This window comes from Mercenaria mercenaria, chromosome 2 (assembly GCF_021730395.1).
Source record: "Mercenaria mercenaria strain notata chromosome 2, MADL_Memer_1, whole genome shotgun sequence".
NCBI classification, from domain to species: Eukaryota; Metazoa; Mollusca; class Bivalvia; order Venerida; family Veneridae; genus Mercenaria; species Mercenaria mercenaria.
The window spans coordinates 32,551,745-32,577,606 of record NC_069362.1 but is presented as its reverse complement, the minus strand read 5'-3'; the positions used below and the strand labels follow the sequence as shown (position 1 = coordinate 32,577,606).

The 25,862-nt window shown below is 35.3% G+C and overlaps 1 protein-coding gene across 3 annotated transcripts in view; it reads right to left on the bottom strand.

Annotated features, from left to right (window-relative positions):
* The window catches only part of LOC123562093 (uncharacterized), a 101,498-nt gene that overhangs the window by 64,188 nt on the left and 11,448 nt on the right, over positions 1-25,862 (bottom strand). For 2 of the 3 annotated variants that reach the window (XM_053534370.1, XM_053534383.1), the window contains exons 2-9: positions 24,348-24,928; positions 18,313-18,445; positions 17,699-18,111; positions 16,936-17,455; positions 16,204-16,418; positions 15,724-15,964; positions 15,351-15,606; positions 14,792-14,941 (exon numbers count right to left, since the gene is read on the bottom strand). In XM_053534370.1, coding sequence (XP_053390345.1) covers positions 14,792-14,941; positions 15,351-15,606; positions 15,724-15,964; positions 16,204-16,418; positions 16,936-17,455; positions 17,699-18,111; positions 18,313-18,445; positions 24,348-24,928 — 2,509 coding nt within the window. The remainder of the gene's footprint in view (positions 1-14,791; positions 14,942-15,350; positions 15,607-15,723; positions 15,965-16,203; positions 16,419-16,935; positions 17,456-17,698; positions 18,112-18,312; positions 18,446-24,347; positions 24,929-25,862) is intronic. The other variant, XM_053534376.1, reaches the window with a different exon arrangement.

Below are 25,862 nucleotides of genomic sequence, written 5' to 3'. Positions count from 1 at the left end.
AATAAAGTTATCATGTTAGTTTTTCTTCATATTCTCTCGTTTTGAACTTACAGGAGACCAGATAAAAAAAAACATTTCATGCAAAACTCAAGGCAATGTTGTACTTACGTTAATTTCCGCTGCTAGGAATTCTTTAATAAAAAAAGAAGTAAAATAATTTTCAAAATCAGCTTAAAAATGAGAAAGATATAAGCACTTAAATATTTGATCAAAATGGCTGCCATTTTGTTTCCATGGCTACAAAAAATTCAAATGCGGACTTACTAAATTTCTAGATACATATTTGAACTGTATTTACTTATTTCTGTAAATTAATTTATCTATTTTTTCCAGATAAAATGAAAGAAATAACTATGTTTTACATCTTACACTCAAGAAACATATGATATTAATCTATTTAAATTTTTTTTTTTGTTAAATAAAAAGCATAGCCGTGTGTAAATGACACCATAAACACACTAAAGTGGCCGCCTCTATGATCAGCCATTTTCTTAAAGTTCAAACTGCCATATCTTTTTTAACATTGGTCCGATTTTAAAATTCTTTCAGCGATATTAAAAACTTGAGGACGGCTTTCATATAAAATAATTGTCAGGCATCCCTTGCCCGTTAACATCATCATCCCCAAATTTTTCAACACTTAAAAAGCTTTTTATGAAAATATGATGCAACTCAATACGTATTGCAAAGAACGATCGACTGAGACTTTCTGACAGACGTGAAATCACGGTTCATCACAAACTCACGTCCTAGTCAATAGGCGTCTTTGACGGTTTTAGAGATAACAGTTACAGAAATATAAAAAGTAAACATGCATTAAATCTGGATTGCGCTGAATTCTATATTAAGTTCAATATCGAAACAAAACCATGTAACTTCAGCTCAGGCGTATTCCATCTTAAGACTGTTAACTTTGATAACATTACGTATAAAACGTTTCAGTTGGTTTGTTAAAATTTGTTTTGTTGTATCTTTGTCGATGTTATACGTTAAGACAATATCGATTGTCAGATCATGCATGATCCTTTAGACATTTAAATGCAATATTTTATCAGCTGATAATATGACAAAAATAATAAAGTTTAAGTCAGTACTGGGTCATATTTATTCTGCAACAAAGTAAGTTTTAAAAAATGAAATGCATGTACACTGTGCAAAAGATATGACCGAAACTGTACTGAAACTCTACAATTTACAACCATATTACATATTATAAAAGAAACAGACACACTTTGAAAATGTCTGAAAAAAATCAAATGATAGATGCATTTAAATACAATTTAACATTTAACAGCAGCCTGAAAATGATCAGATACTTCATGAGTTTGAATTAAATTGTGATTATATGCAACATATTATAAATGTCTTTTAGTCTCTGATTAAACAATGCACACGAAAAGTAGATATATCACATGAATCAGTTATGAAATATTATTTTAATACATGAAGTAAAATAATGTTGTAAATGCAATAAGACATAAATAACTAGAAAGCCCAGCTACACCAGAAACGATTGTCGTTGAAATCTCGATATGTCTGCTGGTTACGTCTGACGTTTTTGATCTGTAAATAAATAAATAAAATGCTTGTCTTACAAAGACCTTGCAATTTGTGTGTCTAATACCGTTAACGCTGAAAACTGCGAAATCCATAAGCAACCATACAAAGCTATAGCGAAGATATGACGCAGGATACGCTACATAATTTGAATGTGTATGTTGAAAGTGGAAATTTTAAACAAAGGGGATGAGCAAAGTGTATTTAAATATATATTTGTCTGAGGAGATATAAAAGAAAACTTTATCCTAAAACTTGTACCAAGTAGGACCTTAACGAAAGAAAATGAAACTCTGATATATGTTTTAAGATGAGAAACTCACAATTATATTAGAAGTGCAGCTTTAATATTTATATCTGACTGCAAGATATCCAGCCGAGGTATAATTCTATAAATATTCGTCAAACTTCTTTATTTCTAGAATAAAGTTGTTCCTTACTTTGAACGCAGCAGTATTTTGTGTGCTCCGGGATCTAGTTTAGATTCTTCATAAACTTTCCACGTGTTTCCGTCGTCCTTGCTTATTTCAACCAGAAGATTGGCATGTTTTGTATTCACTTGGAGAATCTCATCGTCAACTCTAAGGCAACAGAAAAAGATATATTTGCGTTTCATTTACGCTTATTCAGAATATACTTTTTATTTCTGTTCGTTATTCAGTATTTTAATGTGGCTAGATACTAGCACTTTATTATCTTAGGACAAAATATCGTCTTGAATTAAACTGTTTTGCTCAAATATCAACAACCGACCCAAAGCAAAAATAGACATATATGATTATTAACTTACATGATTAGTGAAGACATTCGTGATTTAACATAGAGACATACCGCTACCAAGGAAAAATAATAACATACTTGTTTCGATCGAGTCAGTTCATAAGGTAATGAAGACCCTCTTTGACTAACAATTGCTTAGAAGTAAAAGGTTTAAGCCAGTAGAAATGATACAGCACTTACGATTTTATAATTCTAATGCAATTTATTAGTTCGTTCTAATTAGTTGATTGGAATTTGTACATTTTAACTTACCTTGCACCTGGTGGTGGTATTCGGTAATAAGCAGTATATTTGTCTAGCCTCGAAATCTCTTTGTATCCGAGATTATCCGAAAATACTTTCCAATCGCTAGCACGCTCAGCATTTCTTTTGTCAGTATCTGCATTGTCTTCCCATGGTGCTTTATGCCAGGCACGTTCCGCCAGGGCGAGCAATCTTGGAAAAGCCATGTAATGAAACTGCTCTTGAGTTCGCATTGTTTCTGAGAACATGCAGGCTTGAATACCTATTTGAATTGTAATAATAGATGTAAGGACGCTCGCTACAGTTTCGTAACTTTTTCCCCAATAATAGATTTTGATGAAATTTTATGTATTACAAGATTATGTTATGATGTATTGAAAAATGAAACAAAAATACTAGGTCACTAGCTTTGTTTCAATTTTATTTGCCTCTAGATATGATGCTATTTTTAACATTTTTCAAAATTTCTATACTCCTAAAATATGGTTCAGTAAAATAAAATAACCGGCATAAATTTGATATCTTAGCATTTTTATAACGGAAAACAATATATCTATTTGAAACATGCTCAGAGAAATCAAAAGAAAATGATTTTGTAAAAAAGGGAATACTTGTTGAGCAGATCCAATGGGGTATTTTTGCATATTTTTGTCAATTTTAAGTTGGTATTTCTGCTATTTTATCGAGTTTCACATAATAGAATTAAATCAAACTCTGCACATACATTTGGTCATGTCTACCTAATCTAAAACAAAAAGAAAATTGATAGGTCACCATATCAATTTACAACGAGGTGGGGTGTGGCGGGTATTTATACTACGCAGGTTGGTAGGAAATACGTCATCAAGTTTTATTTCAAACAATGGCATATATTCAGTCAAGTTCTTGACAGTATTCTGTATTTGTCCACAGCTTAAGGCAAAGATATTTAACAAGAGGATCAACTGACCCAAGGTCGCTCACCTCAGGAACATTTGGAATAAACTCGCTGAAAGTATGACTGTAGAAACGTTTTTTCTGTATTTCTACAGGAAGAAATCATTTCGGCTGCCGCATCCTTTACCTTTAACATACTAATCTTAAAAGCAATAGGTGTTATCCACTCCATTTAGCCATTCATCCCAATAGGTTTGAAGAGTGCTGGTTAAAGGATTCTGGACAAATGCTACGGACACTTTTTCAGTGTTTTAGCAAATGACTTATAGACATATCAAATTATCAAACGGCAGATTTCTTAATAAGCTGATTTTACGTGTTTCTGAAGTATTTTGATGTCATAGAATGATGTAAGTTTCCGCCTTTCTCCGAACAAAACCCATAGTTTACGAATACGGATGTACGGTATGGGTACGGTACAGGATTAGAAACGGCTGTGACTAAAAACAGAGCTGGTCAGCCTGTGATAGTACAGACTCTGGTATATACCCGATTAACTCAATTTGAACGAAAATATCTTAAATGTATATATTCTGTAACCATAGTGATACAAACGGTAACCTTTAGTCAGTATATTATGCATATTGTACACAAAATTGCGTAATTTTTCCGTGCGCGGCTAATTGACAATCATTCCGGGCATGCGCAGAACGACTGCACCAGCTCTGTTATGAGAAACATCGATTAGAAACAACCAAATTGGCACGGTGTTGGGGTAAATATTGAACCGTCCGGAAAAACTGTCGCGAACGCCTTTTTATATTTTGTCTGATGACTAGTTCAATTAATGTGTATAACCTAGTAACCAATCTTCTGTATATACATGTAGATAGATCTACAACGCGTCTTAGCCTCGAATTGAATTTTAGATCATGTCTTCGCAGAAGAAAACCAAGGACATAACGTTTTTATTATTAGTGCTATGTATGATATTGTCAACGATGTAAAACAGCCAAATGGTAACGGATTGTCAGGGAAACTGATTCTGCAAATTATTCGAAATCCGTGTAAACTATCGGTACTTACCAAGAATATTTTCAGTGTTATTTACTGTTGGACATGCTTTATTTCCACATAAACTGTTCACGTCAATTTTATTTCCTAATCGATCAACGTCTATGTTGGCATATATGTCATCTGGCATTAAACCAAATACTTTTTCTGTGTCTGTAAACCGCGTGGCCCAATAGAGACCTCTCTCCTCTGGGTCGGGTTCCTGAGGCTGGTCGAAGTACAAATGTGTAGCTAACGGTAGGACAACCTATTAAACACGTACATAGAATGTAATTATACAACTGACCTGCCGTAGCAGCCATCTGTATTAAGCATTTCCCTGCCTTATGCAGCCAGTCAGCTTATTTCCAAAACTTACTTATTTTGTTCTATGTTCAACTTGTCTTCAGCAGCCACCTGCCTTACTTAACCAGATTGTGCTGATCTCTTGGCTCACTGCTTATTGTTGTTTTTTTTTTGTTTGCTTTGTTGTTTTTTTTCCCAAAAATAAAATTAACTATCAAATCTAATCTAAACCAGATATGTTTATCAATGAAAACAAAAAATACCTTGTAGCCTGCATTTGCGAATTCAGATGACCGTTTAGCATTTTCTCCGCGATTATTCCATGTATAGACATAGACTTCTCTGAAACAGAACATTTATTTTATTTCTTACTTGCAGCGTCATTATCTATTTAATGAAAAAAAAACGTAACAGCAAAATATCTCAATAGAAAATTAAATGAAATTAATTACATCTCGGAAATGACTAAATATATCAGATTATAATATTTTTACAAAAGATGAATGCCATCAGTATATGTGAATTTTGTTGGTTAGTTTATCAAAAAGATCATATTTACAACAGGAATGGCTAGTTATGCAAGTATTATCTAAATATATTTCTTTACATCAAAGTTAAAGCAAAAATTCTCTATAAAGTATGTGCCTATATGAAGATCGACAAAAGTATAGTATACTGGGTGAATTTTTATATCACATACAACATTAAGAAAGTGAAGCACAAAGAAATGTCCCAGCGAACAGATCCATTTGTAATACATGTACCATCTTTAGTTCTAAAGCTACAACGGCGCGGATGTATTTTAGGGACGTGTTCAGAGATAGTATTTAAATTACTTTAAAAAAAATAGCTGTTTAAAAAGCTAGAAAGTGGCTCGCTTAGATCTTGTTATGAGAGGGCAGGGATGGAGCTTAAATGATGTGCCAATGAAAAGGGTTATTGAACGTTTATAGTTCCGCATCGATAGCTCAGTGGTAGAGCGTCCGCTTCGAGTGCGCAAGTTCTCGGGTTCAATCCCTGGCTGCATCATACCAAAGACGTTAGAATGGTACTAGAAATTCCTTGCTTGGTGCTCAGCATTAAAAGGGAAACAGGCCTCTCCTCTCTGATACACTCACGGCTATGGATATCATCAGGAACGAGGTGTCCCGAGTGATTAACCTAAGCGATCTGAATCATTCTGCCTAAAAATAAATATAAACATCTATCCAGCCCTGAAATATGTTCATTGTTGAGGTCCTAATAGTATGTGTTTCAAATACGCAAGCTTCTAAGCGCTCAACTGGCTCAGTAACCTAAAGTTTCCCTAACTGTTAATCTCATTTCTGCAATTAGTGAGAAGCGATTTGTGCAATATTCTACTTGCGATAGATTGGGCATTTGCGTGTCATTGAGCTCTTTTTGATAATTATAGATGGCCGCGTCCTTATGGGTCATCAGACTTTTGTAAGCCAGCTTTCAGTCGGTCACGTTTCATAAATGAATCTCAGTTTTGTTTTAGGTTGTTGGCTTGTTCTTAGTAATTGAAGGAAAAGGCTGGGTGCCAAAAATTGGAGATGTTCGGCGTTTTAGGTTGTTTTCACAGTAAAATCCTAGAGAAGTTGATTTACGAGGAGAAGATGGCAGTTACTTTTCGGAGAATAAGTTAGCACCGGTACAGAATCAAGAAACACTTTCAAGTTAACCGTCCGCCATTACATAACTGAATACTGTTGAAAAGCGGTGCCAAACCCAAAAACAAACAAGCTTGTTAAGCGTGTTAATAACAGATAGCAACACCCAAACTCCCCCTGCGTTGGCTTATGTGGAAACCTTTCATATCATAACTTTAAAAGAACTATGTGGTTTTAAAGAACCAGAAATAATAGTGAGCTAAAGTACGAGAAGATATGTTAAGAGAAACTCTGTAACAGTTCTTGGAAGTATTTAAAATGGCATATGTAGTTTTATATTTCATTCAATAACAAATTTATATTTTGAAAATGTACTATAAATTAACATACGATTCATAGTCTGTGATGGGATTCGGCTTATTGTCGGCATATATGGCATCATCCCATGAGGCAAGTTTTAACCCTTTAGCGGCAACAATGTCAGCAACACGCTTTGAAAACATTCTTTTCAACTGATGAGTGCTGTAATAATAAAACAATAAATTGTTTTTTGGTAATATTAACTTCAGTAATCTGTAAATAGGTTTACTAATATAATACTTAAGAACTGGGGTATCAAAATAAATATGAGTAATACTTTATGCAGTGAATATTGGAAATGATGGAAGTAATAATCATAGTATTAACAATAATTACTCAATTTGTTGCCCTGGCGCAAGCATATCTAAACAAGCTTTAGAGTCATCCCAAACACCGGAAGGAACTTCATCACCTCCGAGATGAACCACTTTTAGAGGCTGGACTGGTTGATGAAGGTGTATCAAACTATCAATTACAGACTCTACAAAGTTGTATGTTGTGTTCAAACAAGGATCCATTGCATTTCTTGTCCATTTTTGGGGACTAAATACTTCATTTTTATCAGTGTGTTTACTAAGAACGTAAGTATTCGGAAGATTCTGATTTCCATGTTGCTTCATTTTCATTATTTCAGATTCTCTATATTCCATTGCAGCGATTGCGGCAGCCGCGTGACCTGGTGTCTCAATTTCTGGTATAACTTCGATATGTCTATCATTAGCGTATTTAAGTATTTCTTTGTAGTCCTGAATGGTATAATATCCGGAACCGGAGCTGTTTGTTTCAGGTCCAGATCCAAGTTGAGGAACTGTGCAAATTCCTTTGTAATCACTGTGACATCTTTTACTGGCAATCTAAATATGTAAGAAAGCAATTATCATACAACACTTGTTTTCTGATAATCACATACACATCTTGTGTAATTAATAGCACCATAACATATCATTATTTTACTATTAATTAATCCGTTACAAAATCTAAAGCACACGGTGTTCTTCGAAAACTTAATTAATCTAAGAAGTGCAACCTCAAATGAATCAGAAACATCGCTTGGAGGAATGAAAATTCGCTGTTTGATATATAATTTACTCCATATCTGGACTTTGCAGACCAAGTCAAAACGAGTATGCTATTACATTGCATGGCTGCGTTAATTCGTCATATATATTATTTACTATCGCAATTCTAGTGTGAGGGTCTTTAAGATTTCTATTAGTAGAAATCTAATAGGACTCGTTTTTTATTTTTTTTCTGGTCCTGTGCGGGGTCAGGGGTTCGTTCAAAGTATCGGCTCAAAAGGATTCAGTTTAATTCCGCTGTTATGGGGCCTGAGGGATGTTGCACAGTTCATCATCTCTTATGAATAGACTCAGTCAAAAGGTCTGCTTGCAATACGCGCTCTATGATTTCAGAAGGATATTCTTACAGATCCGAAATTTATAAAACAAAATATAATGTAAAATGACACCTGTGTTAATTCCGGTATAGCCGGTATTTCAACTCTCCATCCTTCGTCATCCGTCAGATGGAAATGAAGTTTGTTCAGCTTGTACATTGACATAACGTCCAGAAAGTTCAATACCCATTCCTTTGGCTTAAAATTTCGAGACGTATCCGGCATAACACCTCTGTAACTGTATCTGTAAAATGAAACGATGAAACACGTATTGGACGAAACTCTTAATCACATTTGATAATTTAGCTCTGATAAACATTTATATGGGTATTTACATGTAATCTTATTTATGTGCTTTAGATCTGACATTCGTATCAATACTACTTCAACGGAACTATTGATAAAGCAGTATTATTTCCCGCTATTAAAACATCTGACGTGGAAGATTCTGGATATTTGTAATAATGAATAAGTTTTTATTTCAACTTTAATTTTCCTGTTTGGAAGAGAACGTCGATAAATCATCATTTAATTTAAATAGTTTCAAAACAAAAGTTTTCAACGAAATATACCAACAGTTTAATTATTATATTTTCTGAAAGCTTATAAACTAAGAAAGTCCTTTTATGTGCACTCACCTTGGTGTATCTTTTATGTTCATCTCTATCAAATTGCCGTCACCACCTTCAACAAGACTTAGGAAAGACTGGGCGCCATAGAAAGCACCAGCTGAGCTATTGGCTGTAATTGTCACTTTACTTTTCCGTACATCAATGCTTAAATCATATGCTTCCGGGCCGGGTTTGCTCGGATTTCCTTTGACGAATGTGACAATTTTACTTTTCGAAGCTGTTACAATGGATGTGTTTAGCTTGTCTGAAATAAAAAACCCTCAAATACTAACTATTTTAGCGTTAAAGGAAAGTAATATAATAACTACATTAGCTGTAAATACATTGACTGTAAAAAGCAATTGTTTCAAATTTAATTACGAACATTTGATAAAGAAAACATTTTGTCTATTGTACTCAAGTAAATATGTTAAATGATTTTCAGATATATTGTATTCAATCAGTGAGGAAACGTTTGATAGTATCACCTGATAAATAGTTCGCTTCAAACGGGAAATCGGTAGACTGCACTACTTTCCAGTCTTCCGGAGTGAAAGAAATCATTGAATCTTCATTTCGCGTTTCTTCCATTGGCGTTGGCACAATTTTATAGGATGGCTTTGCAGGGTTTGAAGTTTTATAAAGATCGTATCTAGTTGCAGGCGGGTACGGATCATACTGGTCCTCTTTAGTCCTTTTCCATTTAGCAGGAGTATCAAACTTTCCAACATAATCTAGGTTTTCACTTTCCGTGCTTTTGATCACCTTTGCTTTCATTCCTATTGAAGTTACATACCAATTTGGCATATTATCTGTGCGCGATACCAACCAGTTTTTATTATGGTACTGGCATGATAGAGTTTCTCCTGCGGCTATTCCAGAAAATACTTCAACGTCAGGTGTGAAATAAAACAGTCCTCCATTTTCATGTTCCAATCTCAAACCGCACTGCAAAGATTCGACCTTCCCTCCATAAAGGCTGAAGTAGAATATCAGAAAAAAAAATAATGAAATTTTAGCCTGATTGCTTCATATGCTGCCGAATGACAAATTTCATTTACTATAACAACAGTAGTTGAGTGGCGGCTGTTCCTTGATTCAGGTTTTTATAAATATTATTGTCCTTTAGGATCATGGGGTCCGTTCAATGTCGATAAATTGATAGAGTTTAAGCAAAGGCGTAAGTGGGGTTCCACGTTTCATCATGAACAGAATCAATCAAATCGAGTCCGTTATTGTTTTATTTATTTTGTTTATTTATTTTAAGCGTTCTGCCCTGTATGAGGGCTCTTACTGATTTTGTTATATAATAATTTTCTGCACTGGCCAGATGAAAACGAAGAGAAGTTTATCTGGTTGTCATTGTTTGGTTCGTCGAAATTTAGAAACACGTAACTATAAAATATTAGGTCAAATCCATTAAAATTGTGTATGTAGAGTCGTGCAAGCACAATATAGGTCATATGGTCATTGCCAAGCTTTTCCATGGTACAGAAACATCACATGTGCTCCTACGGGCACAGACACACACCTAGATAGAACCATTGATCTTCCATGAGCCAGCCATTTTACAACCAAAGCGAAGTTTTGAACCCAAAGCGACCAGGAGTATGTGATTCGAATACAGCAACATTATCCACTCGGGCATGGACACTCATGAACAAAACAGTTCTTCTAAGTAAACTTCAGAGCCATAAAAACGACAGAATTATACCAGCTGGAGGTATAAAATATATTATCCGTTTACAATTTTTCAACACGTCTGTTTATGCCTGTTTTCTTATTATATTTAAATGCTACACTTGTAAAAATATTTAGGATTAACTTTAGAAATAGTGCTATCTTGTTTAAAACAATGGTAATAACAACGTAGCAACCGGACATTAGAAAGGCTAATTTATACATATAACACTTCAAACTTTTTTATTAATACAACGTACATGTTGCCCTTTGGAAACGAATGACCAAGCCAAGAAAACAGAAGAAGAGTCCACACTTGGACTAAGTTTTATTAAATTTTCTGGTCATTGGTATCGTAAAGTTCATTTCATGTATTTGTATAAATAAATTACCATTACAATTTTTAAAAATCGGAAACTCTACAGGTCGCTCAACACAACAAAAGTGAAAATGTTGCAGGCTCGGTTTGATAGGGCCTGTTAATGGACAGTAGTGGAAATGCATGCTACCGTACACACCATCTAGCCCCAGGTTTTGCAGAATTCAACATTTATCCATGTTACAGCGCAAAATGCACTTTAGAGGTATGTCGCAATACCCAAAACTATGAAAGCGGGTGTATTGGAACCACCCAGGCCGAAATGTTCAAGCTGAAGTTCTAAATAGTATTAAGAACACAAAATAAAAGCCGTGCTGATCGAAATATTACAGCTCTGATTAAATGTACGGGGAGACTTTTTACGACCGCCACACGGCAGACACAATACCCTTTCCAGATGAATGAGAATGAACATTGCACATTTCACACATTTCATAACCTCTTATCAAAAGTCTAGATCAAACCAAGTTTGCTACTATTTAGCTCGGCTGCTTTCTATGCTTTTTTAAGGTTCACTTGATATAGGTAGTTCATAAGAGGTAATGATATGTTCATCTTCACACGTATGTGAGTCCAATTTTAGTGTTACATTTAAGACCAGGTATAGTGTTACATTTGAAGGCCGCATAATACTCAAAGACTGGTGTTGTTAAAGTTTATATAAATATGTTGGAAGCATAAAACGTAATATCTATTTCATAAAAAATGCATCGCCTGTAACAGCAAAAGGCAAAGCACAGTATGTCCATTCAAGAGGTCGTTTGAAGTTTGAATATCTGGCAAACCGTATGTCTTCCGTGATGATTAAATGAAAACTACATCTTTCCAAGATTATTCAGTCTCCATTTCGATGAAGGTAGAACAAAATACTAAAAAAAGTGTGTTCGCCAGTCAGATTTCAAGGCAAGGTGAATTTTCAGCAGTCTTTAAGCCCATCAAAAACAATTATCGGCTGATTTATTTAATGTTATCAAGAATTTGTTTCTCTAAGATAAATACACGATCATTCTATGCTCTAAATTACCGACAACGCATATTGTTTTATTTCAGCGATTGTACAAACTTTGTCAAATAAAAACGAACCTGTAAAAATATATCCGCCATGTTCCTCTTGGAATATCCATACCTCCATTATTTCGAAGCCGTAATTGTATTCGCATATAGTTCTCTTCTTTCTCCAGATTATCAATAACATCTACCGTTAACCATTGACAGTTGCTCACGCCATGTACAGTCTATCACTGAGATTGCATCCAAACAGAAGCGGGTTATTGCCGACCACCAAATGTTCAAGGAATTAAACTATATTAAATCAATAGAACTAAAGGCGATCGATTTACAGCTCTGATTTGTACAGACTTTTTATAGAAAGAACAATATTTAATCATGGAATGTAACATGCAATTCACTTCTTTTATTTTATAAAAGTCAGATACCAAATATTTACCGGTGTCATATGCTTAAATTCTACTTAATAAGTAGTTCATAACTAATATATGTACAGTTCACAATTTGACTTCAATTTAGTACATTGACCAGCTATAGTGTATACTTTGGTAGGCCGCATAATATCAAAGTATGATGGTAAGTTTTATCCTAATATTTGAAATAAAACAAATCATTTCATAAAAAAGCAATTCGCCTGTACAGCATAACCCGAAAGATATCAAAGGAAGTAAACCACACATGCTCCATGATGATTAAATGAAAACACCATCTTCCGATTATTCATTATTTATGAAGTATAACACAAATCTAAAAAATGTTCATCAATCAGAAGGAATTCATAACGCTTAATATAAATTACATTATTAATGTATCAAGATTGTTATTTAAGTATAAATACACGATATTAATCATAAATTAGAAAACGCAAAAGGATTTACCTGTACAAGTAAAAGAACATCAAAATGCATGTTCATCTGAATATCAAATACCTTTATCAAGGATTGTAAAAGTTCCGTTATATTCGATTAATAATGAAACACGTTAAACACTGTCTTTCCACATGAATTCTTATGTGATCAGGAAAACCATGTCATTGCTACATGTTATACTGACATTACCATATAATTATCGAATCAAGAAGCTAAAAGTTTTACAGTGTGGCTTAACAAATTTCTATTGTAACATAATAATCTTATCAGGAAATTGGGAAGCATGTCTTTTATTAAAAATGCAAATATGTCCAAATAATTACCAGAAATAGAATTTCTATCTCATAGCATGTTCATTAGAATATGACAGTTCGCAATTTACTTACATGACATTGTAACACTCAGCTTATAACTCACCCGAGTGAGACAATAAAGAATACTGGTCATTTTTGTGACGAGACACATGAGACTAAATGGTTACTTTCTATGTTGAACGTAATAAAATTAAAGTTAGGTTATAATACTACAGCGAAATATAATTACGAGATTTTAGTCGGTAAGTAATAGCTCTTTTACCAGAATGTAGAATGTCACGAGAAATCAGCTTTAACATATGATAAAAGAGTGCATTCCAAATCCTCAGTTCACCAACCTAAAATGACCTACCATAAAATTCTGGGTTTTTTTTCTGTTGTTTTCTTTGATCTGTTGTGATCGTTCTTAAATTTCTATTGTTAAACAATCAAACATATGAAATAGAGTCATTAAAGTATTTCGGTTTCATAAAATGGATTGAACTGTGTGATAGGTTTAGGTGAGGTCAGTCTGTAAGTGTATATCGCCACTCTTTGACATTCATTTGGGGAAAAGAGGGCAGAATAGTATAAAAATACGTTTGTAAATAATTCGATCAGCCTTATCATCAACTTTATAAAAACCTTAAGGTAATGTTTACATAATGAAAATACATTCTGTAAAACTTTTATTTACACACATTTTCTCGTATATCAATCAGAAGCATGTTAAGGCAGATAATGAACTGTTCAAACGCTTTTTAGATAAAATTTACTACCCTACCTGACTGTGAAAATATTTAGATTGAAAATAACAAGCTAATAAACAACAAAATAGAACATTGAGTGAAGCGCTTAATAAAATAACATGCACTTTTAATGAACTTTTTGAATTATTAGGAAATCTTGTACTCACTAGTAAGTCATTTATACCGACAAACCGGTTTGGGGGAAAGTAAACAGTGCATGTTTCAATGTCATAGATAAAGTCTTGTCGATAACAAATTTCTATGATCTGCCAAAGCAGGTAAATTGTATAAAGTTTAATAATAAAAGGTTAGTCATACATCTTTCACTTTGATGGTTTGTTTTTCAATTATTCAGTTAATATAACTGATCAAACCCTGATAAATATTAGCTAACTGATATAATATACTATTTAATGTGTAGCACTTACGAATGAGTGCAAGACTGAAAAGCAGTTTTGTGCCATGTTTCAGGAGGCCGAGAGGTACAAAAAGGTCAGCAATAATTTCCGGTCGAGGCAGAATCCCGAATAATGTTCTTATGTTGGCTGATTTACTTCACTCGTATCATTTCCAGCAGTATAATTCGTCGACTACCCACGCCTTATCGTTTTAAATATAAATGAGCCGTGCCATGGGAAAACCAACATAGTGGGTGTGCGACCAGCATGGATCCAGACCAGCCTGCGCATCCGCGCAGTCTGGTCAGGATCCATGCTGTTCGCTAACAGTTTCTCCAATTCCAATAGGCTTTAAAAGCGAACAGCATGGATCCTGACCAGACTGCGCGGATGCGCAGGCTGGTCTGGATCCATGCTGGTCGCACACCCACTATGTTGGTTTTCCCATGGCACGGCTCAAATTATTGTAAATAATAGTTCGCTGCAGATCACTAATAATGTAATGTTTTTACATGTGTGCTCTCAGAAAGAAACGTAATTATGAATAAGAGTAGATGATGTGCAATAATTCTTCAATCAACGGATATGTTAGTTATAAGATATAGAATGTAATCACATACAAAGTCCTTAAATGAAGACTTGAGTCATCACGCCATTGTATATTCTGTTCATTTGGAACTCCAAGCCAGGATTTTCCATTGTCGCTGCTGTATTGTACCCCAAGCCCAGGAAATGTTGCCGATACCTCCACCTTTCCATTTTCCATTACTCTTTAACAATAAAATTTACTTAATGTTTAAAGTATGCGTGATACTATCGCGCAACTGTTGCAGCAACTGATGTCTCTTAGGCCAAAGGTGTATAAAAATTGTTTCCATAGAAAATCTGTATACATTTAGAGAGAGAGCGTTTCAAGTACTTAATATCATTATCGTTATTTTTCAAATTAAAGTTTACACTTAACAGTCTGACGAAAGTGCCAGCTTAACATTTTTAATTATCTTACTAATTCATACACATGTATGATGTTATATTATAATGAAAATATTTCAAGGCTGACATTAAATGAAATCAACTAGTATCGAGTATGTATTAACAAGTTGACAAGTGCCAGTACTTATTGCATTATAGAATTAAACAAGATTCTTGAAATGTATATAGACTATTGTAAAGACCTACTTTGCACCGGGAGGTGGTACTCTATATTTTATGCCCAAATCATCTAACCGTTGCAACTCTTTATATCCAAGGGTATTGGAGAAATCCTCCCATTCACGATTAAATCTACCTTCCCTTTCATCATCTGATATGGATTCTTCCTCAAAGTCCGCCTTATGCCAAGCCCTCTCCGCAAGCGCAACTATTCGAGGGAAAATCATATAATCTATGTTTTCCCCTGTCCGTACAGTCTCACTCCACAACTGTCCTTGTATGCCTGTAATGAAATAAACCATATAGTCTATGTTTTTCTTTACCTTATGAAACTGTAAAGACAAAATCCAAGATTATGTATATATTTGTAACACTGTTCCTAGAAATATACAATTCTTACCAATAACATTTTCTTTTCTGTTCAGCAACTCACAGTTCTCCGAATTCTCGCCACATACGTCACGCCTTGTTATCGGTTTTCCATTTCTTTCTTCGAATATGTTATCATATAAAGAGTCCGGCATAAATTTTAAAACTTTTAAGGTATCTGTACACCTTGTGGCCCAGTATAATCCACGCTCCTCTGGATCCGGCTCTTGGGGTTGGTCAAAATATACATTTGTTGCCTGTGCTAAAATCACCTGTGAAACAGACATTGAAATTAATGTTGGTACGTTCTATCCAGTACGCAAACGTTACTCTTACATACACACACATACATGTATAGTGAATTCCATATTCTTAAAGTACCAGTAACCATTAAAAATATGAAACATATTATATATAATTCTTGACTGTATGCGTTTACCTGTTTGTAGGAGAAAAACGCATTGTCGTAATTTTCGTCAATGAAAGGTCTCATCGTGCTCTATTCAAATACCTTGTATCCGGCATTTGCCAGTTTATATGCCTGTTCTCCACCTCCCCATTCCCAAATATTATTCCAAGGTATCGCATAATTTTTGTTAGTGTCAAGGTCACCAGGTCTTATAGGATCATGATGACCATCTGCAAATCCATCTTCCCATCCAGCAAGGCTTAGATTTCTTTCTGCTGCTAACTTTGCCACTTTGTGAACAAAATACACTTTTATACCTGCAATGGTATTTGTAACATGGTTTTATTTATCTTACAAATGCATGTATTGAACCTCCTTCTGAAACCAGTTTGTTCTTTTTAGTTTTTTTTTGTTACTTGTGCTACTTTCTCAACAACATACATCTTTATACCTGCAATGGTATAAATTGGTAACATGTCCATTTTACAACCAAACGTGAAAAAAATATCAGCAACAAAATATCATTTGCATGCAGGTTTTTCCAAAAATATATTACTTACTCCACAATTTGTTTTTATGCTGTTGTTGTTGAAACAGTCATATCAAATAATTGCATATATATCTTAATCTAGAGCATTATTTTTGTAAATTTTCCTACAATTCTTTTCTTGCTTGTTATTTTTTTTCATTTCATTAAACACATGCTAGGTAAGGAATTGTCACTTAAATTCTTTTCGTTTCCTCATACTCATAATTATGCTTTCACAATTAATCACAACTTTCTATTTTCTCTATTTTCTGATGAAATAAAGTTAAAATAAAATGTAAACAAACCTTTTGTGACGTTATATTGTGGGTTATCATTTACAAAACTATTGCATTTTGGTGATTTTTCCCAGGCATGGTTTGCAACCTCATCTCCCCCAAAATTGTAAATTTCTAGTGGTTGAATGTCTTTGTGCAGCTCAATTACTTCATCCATCACCTTTCCTATGAACGTATAAACCGAATCGACACATGGATTAATAGCATTATCAAGCCATTGCTGGACTGAAATGTAGTCGGATTTATCATCCGGATCAGTGAGTCTGTATTTCGTAGCCTCGATTTCATTCCCATTTTCGTGATACCTACGATAACGTTCCTCCATAGATGTAATTGCTGCATGAGCATGGCCTGGCATGTCGAATTCTGGGATAACTTGGATATGATGTTCATTTGCAAATCTTAATAGTTCTTTGTAATCCTCTGTTGAAAAGAATCCTGACCCGGATGTTAAATTGGAAGGGCCGGATCCAAACTGGGGTATTATACATTTTCTCTGATTAGGATTATGACATCTTTGACCTCCAATCTGAAACAAACAGTTAACAGGTTGCATATAGACAATTTCTTTATCAAATTATCTAGTAACTAATATGATTTACATTTTTAAAAATTATACACAAAATGCTTATCGTGCTGGGCAACTGTGGAGTTTCCACTTTTTTATTATTTAACTAGTACTTCTTTACTGTTAGATAATTGTTTTGTTTCTGGTACCCTACATTTTATGATTTACAATAAAATGTGTATTATTATTGTTTTTCATAATAACCTCTGTAAGCTCGGGTAGGCCGGGTATTTCTAGCCTCCAACCTTCATCGTCGGATAGATGCATGTGTAATTTGTTCATTTTATACATTGCCATTGCCCTGATAAGCCTCTTGACATCGGATAAAGGATGAAAATTGCGAGATACGTCGATGTGCATGCCCCTGTAGTGAAATCTGGGTTCATCAGTAATAGTAATTCCTGGGATATCTCTTCTATTATATCCATCAAGTATGCTCCGAAGTGACTGTGCTGCATAAAATATTCCATTTAAATCCTTGCCATTTAGATAAATGATACTGTTTTCCGCATCTATTCGCAATGTGTAAGATTCTGGAGTGGCGAGCGTATTTGTTGTATTTAGGATTATAATGTTCTTCATTTGCAAGGTGTCAACTATTTCCATGTGTAGTATGCCTGAAAAGAGACGTTACCAGATAATATTAAACATGGTAAACATTTTGTTATACGGACATTGTACTGAAGCGATGCAAACATGGGCTTGCGTTATTTTACACGAGCATATTATCCGTGTAAACGAATATTGCATCAGCAGCTTTTACTGCTTTAATGTTTTTTAAAGAAGTAAGATTTTGAAAAATAAACATCGATGATTACCTTTCAGGTAAACAGCAACTGATGTATAAGTAGTATCTGCCGTAAAAATTTTCCATGAACTGTCCACATTGACAATGGTTTCATCTTCACTGATCACAACTTCTAACGGCGTTGGTATGACAAGCTTCGCTATCTGTAGGGAAAGAGAAGGAGTGATCACAGACACTTGGGGTCCGGACCTCCACACACCCCATTCTCCTACGCCCCTGGTTAAGTTTAGCCAATATATTTTAGCATTTTACCATGTATTGAGCATAGGTGACGATCATAAAAAGCATTTTGTAACATTTCAGCGTGTTTTTAAAAAATGCATTTTTACCATCAATGCTCTCAATACTAGAAGATATGCAACTTCTCACGAACAATGGGAACACTTGCTTGCGCTGGACCCTCGCTTTGTGTAGTGCATGTCATAAACCGGGAACCAAAATTGTTACTCTTACGGCTATGTTAAACCAGATCATCACTTCTTTATGTAAACAAACCTCGTGTAACACGTGGTGAAGCGATAATCCGGTTATAATGCAGTCGAAGCGGTATCAATTTTCACCCCCTGGTACCGGCGCCCCCAAGTACAGGTGGCACTCACACATACAGCGCTCGATAAGCAATTTTGGAGGAGCGGTGGTGTAAGTATTTCTTATTGTATCTCCGGTAATTCAAAACTCTTTGTAAAATGATAGATATCTGAGCCCTGGTGAATAATTGATGACTATGTTCCGTGAGTGTCACAACATTTCATCTTGAAATAAACAAAATACGGCGAGTTAAACGTGAACGTTTGACTCAAAAATGTCAAATGTAAAAAAAATCACGTAAAATACTCAGTAAATACTCCAGATGTATTCATTTTTGATACAGCTTCGTATAGTCATATCTTCCTACAATAACCAGTTCAAATTCCAAGACTTAATTTGTTATATTTAAAGAATGACTCGTGTTGAAAGAAGGTAAGTGGTTTCAAAACGGCACTCACATCGCACAGGTGTGCATTTTTTTTGACGCTCACCAAGTACAGCTAGAGAAAGGTCTTCAGAAATGTGGAGAAATCGTCAGCTCTAAGGCAACTACAACGGAAAAGAGATGAATCGGACTGGTTAGTTATGTGTGGTAGAGATTACACCACCAAGAACAGTTTGATGTTGGATTAAACAGTAGTTAATGGAACTAGGCATTACGTCTCATGTCTGCTATTAAATCGGAATGACTCGCATCGATTCCTGAGAGAGCCAAACAAGAACTCATTAATTGATAAATTCCTTGAATTAATAAGATATTAAAATATGAGCGTCTTTTGTACCGAACAGACATTTTAACAAAATTCTTTGTGGCTGATATATGCCATTCCGTCTTTCCGCTAATTTTAGGCGCCGATTTATAACGTAAATATCGACTTTTCGCTCAGCGCCCCACTAATTATCATGTTTTCAATCCACGCTCTCGCCCTTTTTTATTCCTAGTATTTTCTGTATGGAGAATCGCAGACAAAAAATTTAGATTTAATATGTAAATCGTCGGGGGGAGTCGAGCGAAAACTGGCTGATCAGCGGGCTCCGAGCAAGAAGTTGAGGTTTGAAAGGCATAACATTGGTGGGCACCCGGGCACCCAGCCGCTTTACATCTTGAATCTCACTCAACGCCAGCACCCCCCCCCCCCCATTCCCATAATCGTGTTTTCGCTCCGCGCCGCCACATGTTATCGAATTTTTGCTCGCTAACCACTCCGCGTTTAACTTTTTTTAATTCTCGTGTTTTCGCTCGACGGGGTCGCGTGGCGAATTGATGAAATGGTATAAATCATCCACCGTAAAAACCTTCTATTTTTCTGTTATGAGTGTTTACTGAATCTTAAATCTAATGAAACAAGTAAAATATTTTCGTTCAACATTTATTATACATTCAATGTAGGCGTATGGTAAGTTGTTAAAATTAAAGAAAAGAATAGAAAACTTGTCAGTCCGTTATAAATGAGTTTTACTAACTCTAATTAACTATAATTAAACATTTATTCCACACCCCAACGAAAAAAGTATCGACCTGGCTCTATATATATCATACGGATGCTCACTGCATTATACTGGTATTCAAAAACGTTGAGATTGACCTGAAATATTGTTTAGTAACGGCGTTTAACCAAACGCATACGCACGCACAAACGCACGCAAGCACACACATATCTTCTTGCAAACCTTACCGTCCACTGATCCCACTGAGTCATATGAATGTTTTGAAGCACGTTTTTCATTTTTTAACGAAATCCTAGGACATATCAAAATTTAGCATTAATCAGTTTTCAAGAAGCTTTTTAATAAAAAATAATGTTAAAATATTGTCGCCGTAAGTTTTAACATAGAAAGGTCGACTTCTACAGTCAGTTTTTTAACAATATAATGATTTATGATCATACAGGCACCACACTGAGAGTAAACAACAACAAGGTCTACGTTTCTGAAGACTTTTCTCCAGCTGTACTTGTTGAGCGCCAAAAAAATTAACACCTGTGCGATGTGAGTGCCGTTTTGAAACCCCATACCATCTTTAAACACGAGTCATTCTTTAAATATAACAAATTAGACCACGATAATCCGTAAATAGCCAATCGCAAAGCAGACTTGTACCCGTCTATATTTCATATACAACAGTAGCGTTGTATATATATCGGGGGAAACTTGGGCAAAAAAACGCGTGAATTTCGTGTCAATTTACCATCTAACAATACAGGCTAACTCCGGAGTTAAATGACCTTGCAATATTCTCACCAGTTATCACTGGGATAAAAAATAAGAATGACTTTGAGGTAAATTCAGTTGACAACGTCTAAATGTTAATATCGTAAAAATGACCCAATCTTATTAGATATCAATAAAATTGAATTACAATAAACTACATATTTGTAGTGTAGAACCAACTGGGTAAAAATGTAATTTATACATTCACTGAAACATTTCCAACAGTTGTAACTTTTTATGTTCACTTTTTATAAAAAAAGACATGTCAGCACGATCCTTACATTTGCAAACAACTGGATCCAGTTGTTCGAAACTTTAACAGGCGATTGAGTTAACGGTCGATTAACTTTATCAGTAGATTTCGACAGTTTAGAAAACTTAGAAAATCAAATGTACTTGTTAAGGATTTAAACACTAAATCATCTTTACAGTAAACTTAAAACATCATACTAGTATTTCCCACCCACCAAGACTAGTATCTTGAATAGAAATTTAACAGGCGGTTAGTTTATCAGCTTAATGCAGTAGTCGTGGGTTCGAGCATCATTGGGGACACGACCATGACTTCTCATATAACCCCAGTACTAGTTTTCATAGGAAACGGACTCGAGAGTGGTTACAATAAGCTTAAACAGTTAAAGCTTCATCACAATCGAGCTAAAACAAATTAGTATAAACTAAACTAACCTAAACTAAATTACAACCCGTTAAAGTTTCGAACAACTTGGCCCAGTTAGAAAGTAAAACAACTACATCATTCTTACAAGAAGGGCACGATATAGTAAAAGGTATTCGTAGTCCTACGAGCATCTACGCTCTAACTATATCCTGATAGACAAAGTAAACAAATAAAAACAATAACTAACTAACTAACTAACTAACTAAATAAATAAATAACCTGGCTATCTTCTTGAATCAACGAATCAACGTATCTGTCATCGTGTTTCGCCAACATGCAAACTTCTCACAAAAACTAATTGTTCAGCATGCAGTCCAGTTTTGAGTATTTTTGAGAAATCCATATTTAACTGTTTAGCATTAATTTTGTGACTGCAAACGACTCAAAGTGTTAATGAACGTTAAATCTTAGTAAATCCGGTATTTGAGTAAAACTGAATTTATACAAGTAACCTGCATTATTTCATATGCCCTACTGACAATTAAGCGCCAACGGTACATAGATGATATTACTCTTACAAAAACACGTTCATCCTAATTTCTATAGAAAGCGTGGGAGAGTTTTCAATAATTGCAGTTTTTATGTCACGTGGTCTAAGTCGGATAGACAACTCGTGCCGTTGTCTACGGGATATATACAACTCGCTTTGCTCGTTGTATATATCCCGTAGACAACGGCACTCGTTGTCTATCCTATACTTAAGTCTTGGAATTTGAACTGGTTGTTGTTAGAAGACATGGCTATACGATACTGTATCAAAAATGAATACATTTGGAGTATTTACCGAGTATTTTACGTGTTGTTTTGACATTTGACATTTTTGAGTCAAACGTTCACGTTTAACTCGCCGTATTTTGTTTATTTCAAGATGAAATGTTGTGACACTCACAGAACATAGTCACCAATTATTCATCAGGGCGCAGATATCTTTCATTTTAAGAAAAGTTTTGAATTACCGGAGATACAATAAGAAATACTTACACCATCGCTCCTCTAAAATCGCTTATCGAGCGCTGTATGTGTGAGTGCCACCTGTACTTGGGAGCGCCGGTACCAGGGTGTGATTTTGGTACCCGGCAATGATATGCGCAGTTCAAAGCAGGGATCTATTCGCAAGGAAGTGTTCCATAGAATTTAGATAGATTGATTTATATTATTTATTGATTTCTCGTCGGAATACAAACGACAGTTGTCGGGACCGGTGTCATTTAACAGAATGGTAACAGATCTGACGATTGATACCAGTGATTCATTGGTAGGGGTTCATTTAAACGTTTAACTGGCTATTGTTTCTCTAGTGTTCGTGAGAAGTTGCATATCTTCTAGTATTGAGAGCATTGATGGTAAAAATGCATTTTTTAAAAACACGCTGAAATGTTACAAAATGCTTTTTATGACCGTCACCTATGCTCAATACATGGTAAAATGCTAAAATATATTGGCTAAACTTAACCAGGGGCGTAGGAGAATGGGGTGTGTGGAGGTCCGAACCCCAAGTGTCTGTGGGAGTGATTTGTAAGATTACTCTTCACATGCACTTTCAATGCAGACTTCTCTATAATGTTAGACATTCTCACTATTACAGTCTTTTTTACGAGAAAGCATTATCGTTTGTTCCTGGCCTAGGCAATAAAAACGATTCTGCAAAACCATCTGTTTTCAAAATTGCAATATGATGTTTTCTTTAAAATATGTAGCTTATAATGATTTATTTAAGAAATCCTATTTAGGACATCTGTTTAAAGTCGACGCACGACAAGACGCTAGAAAATGCTACAGGACGCGCGCCATGAATATGTCGTGTCGTATTGTCTCTTCTAGTCGAAGATGTTGTGTCGAATTGTCACGTGTCGCGTTTTGTGCAGACTGACCATTCCTGTAGGTAGACGCATGGCAATAAGAAACGACGCGCGACTCGAAGCGGGAAAATGCGACACGACGCTGGTGCGTGTCGTGTTACACTATCACGCATCGTGTCGCATTTTCTTGCATCGTGTTGCGTTGACGTGCGTTGTGTCGCATTGTTGTGTTGTAACCTCCTTTAGGGCTTTATAGTCACGCACGACATGCGACACGACTAACGACAATATAACCAGACACGCAACATAATGCACAACAATACAACATGTCGTGTCACTGTAATTTCGAAATTTTGTGTTGTATTTTTGTGCGTCGTGTCACACGTCGTTTTGTAAAGTTGCGCGTCGTATCGTACGCAAAATCACGCATGACAATGCGACACGGTGCACTACAATGTGACACGCCACTCGGCATATGATACAATGAAAAACGACACGATAGAACATCAGGATATTGTCACATTGTCGTGAGTGGTGTCGGATCTCCCTGCTAGGTAACGCGTCATGTTAAGAGTCAATTACCTTACCAATTTAAATTCCCAATAAAAACGTCTTGGTATAAGCGAAGTTCAGAAAAGTCAACCTGAAGCCTATCATTTTATCAAAGGAAGTTCTCTGATTGTGTAAAATCTAGACACATTCTTCACTCGTATATATTTCTTAGTGTCACAGTCAATTGTTATATGTTTTATCAGCGCTTTTTGAATATTCTTACATGTATCGTATTCTCGTTCAAGAATAAGTTTCTAAAGAATTAAAATGACGTACCTTTCCCTGGTCTTCCACTCTGTATCTTCGCAGTCTTTCCTGTGCTGTGTACGGATTATATCTGTCTGCCGCGAACCTCTTCCACTGCCTGACGTCATCGATAGGTTCTACATATTCCAAACCTAGACTATTTGTGGTGTTCACTACACGCGGCTCAACTAAATCATTTTTAGACACTACATACCAGTGAGGCATGAAGTCTGTTCTAGAGACTGACCACCAAGCAACTTTGATATCATATTCCCTTACTTCATTCGGTTGTATCTCTACAAACCCACTGCTTGGTTCAAGGTAGTACAAGTCGCCTTGAATCATGCCAACTTTGACATGTTCCACGTCTAGTTCTACTGACATGTTCTTTGGAAATATATCGGGATACACAAGATACATGCTGTGAAAATACAGACGCCATCCTGAAGCCGGAATGTTCGCGTTACCGACATTTTTGACATATATTCTAACGGTATGCGTTTTTTCATTGTCCCTTAAGTTGTATAGATTTGTAGCTCTGATACTTATGGTACTGGCGAGAGTGTCGAGCTGCTCCTGTGTTAGAGGAGAGGCTTTTACAGCAATGATTGCTGAAACAAACAAAAGTAAAAATATATTAAGTGTAAGCAGTTCAAACGAACAATTTATAAGGCTATATTTAATTAAGCTACAAACGCTTTTGACAGCGACTGATACCGGTTAAAATGATACAAAGGCTACACATTGACACTGATTATAATTGTATACAAAGTTCATACTGTATTTTTTAAATGAAACATTACGCACTTAATATTTTTACTTAAAATCTAAAACTGTCGAGACCAATTTGACGTATAGATCTAACAATAAAATATGACTTTCGCGGGTATTCTTGTACACTTGTATATGAAACCTATGGGTGTCATTGGGCGCTTCGTTCTTCTTGTTCTTCTGTGTCCGACACGAGAAACAATCGCCCTAATGACACGAACAAGGCGCAAGAACACTGTTCTCTGGTCAAAATTTCACACCACCTCCTAATCCAAAGGACTGCGAACAATGCGAGAACAATATGGTGGAATGAGAAGGTACAACTTCAATGTCAAAGAAACATCGAAGCGAAATAAACATCTGATCCATTTTTTGACCAGATGAAATATTATTTGAATGAAGAAATTACACTACTTTTGTAGAAATGTTGGTTTACCCCCGTTGATAATGTAAACAAACGCCGTAAACAATGCTGTAAAACCCCACTTCCGGTTGACGGTATTAGAGCGTTTTACTCGGGCTACGTGATCCGACCCGACACAATTCCATCTGTGTAATAAACGCCCATGGACGTCCCATAATATCAAGAGGAACGGCAACATGGGCAAATGCTTTATTGATATTGCAAATTTATTGAGCTTCTCAACGAAAAGGCAAAGGTTATCTACTCTAATACCCTAACAACAGATCTGTAAATTATATCACAATTCACTTAAAGCCGCTTGTACTTGCGTATATCGAACACAAAGTATTGTAAAATACTGCGTTATAGCA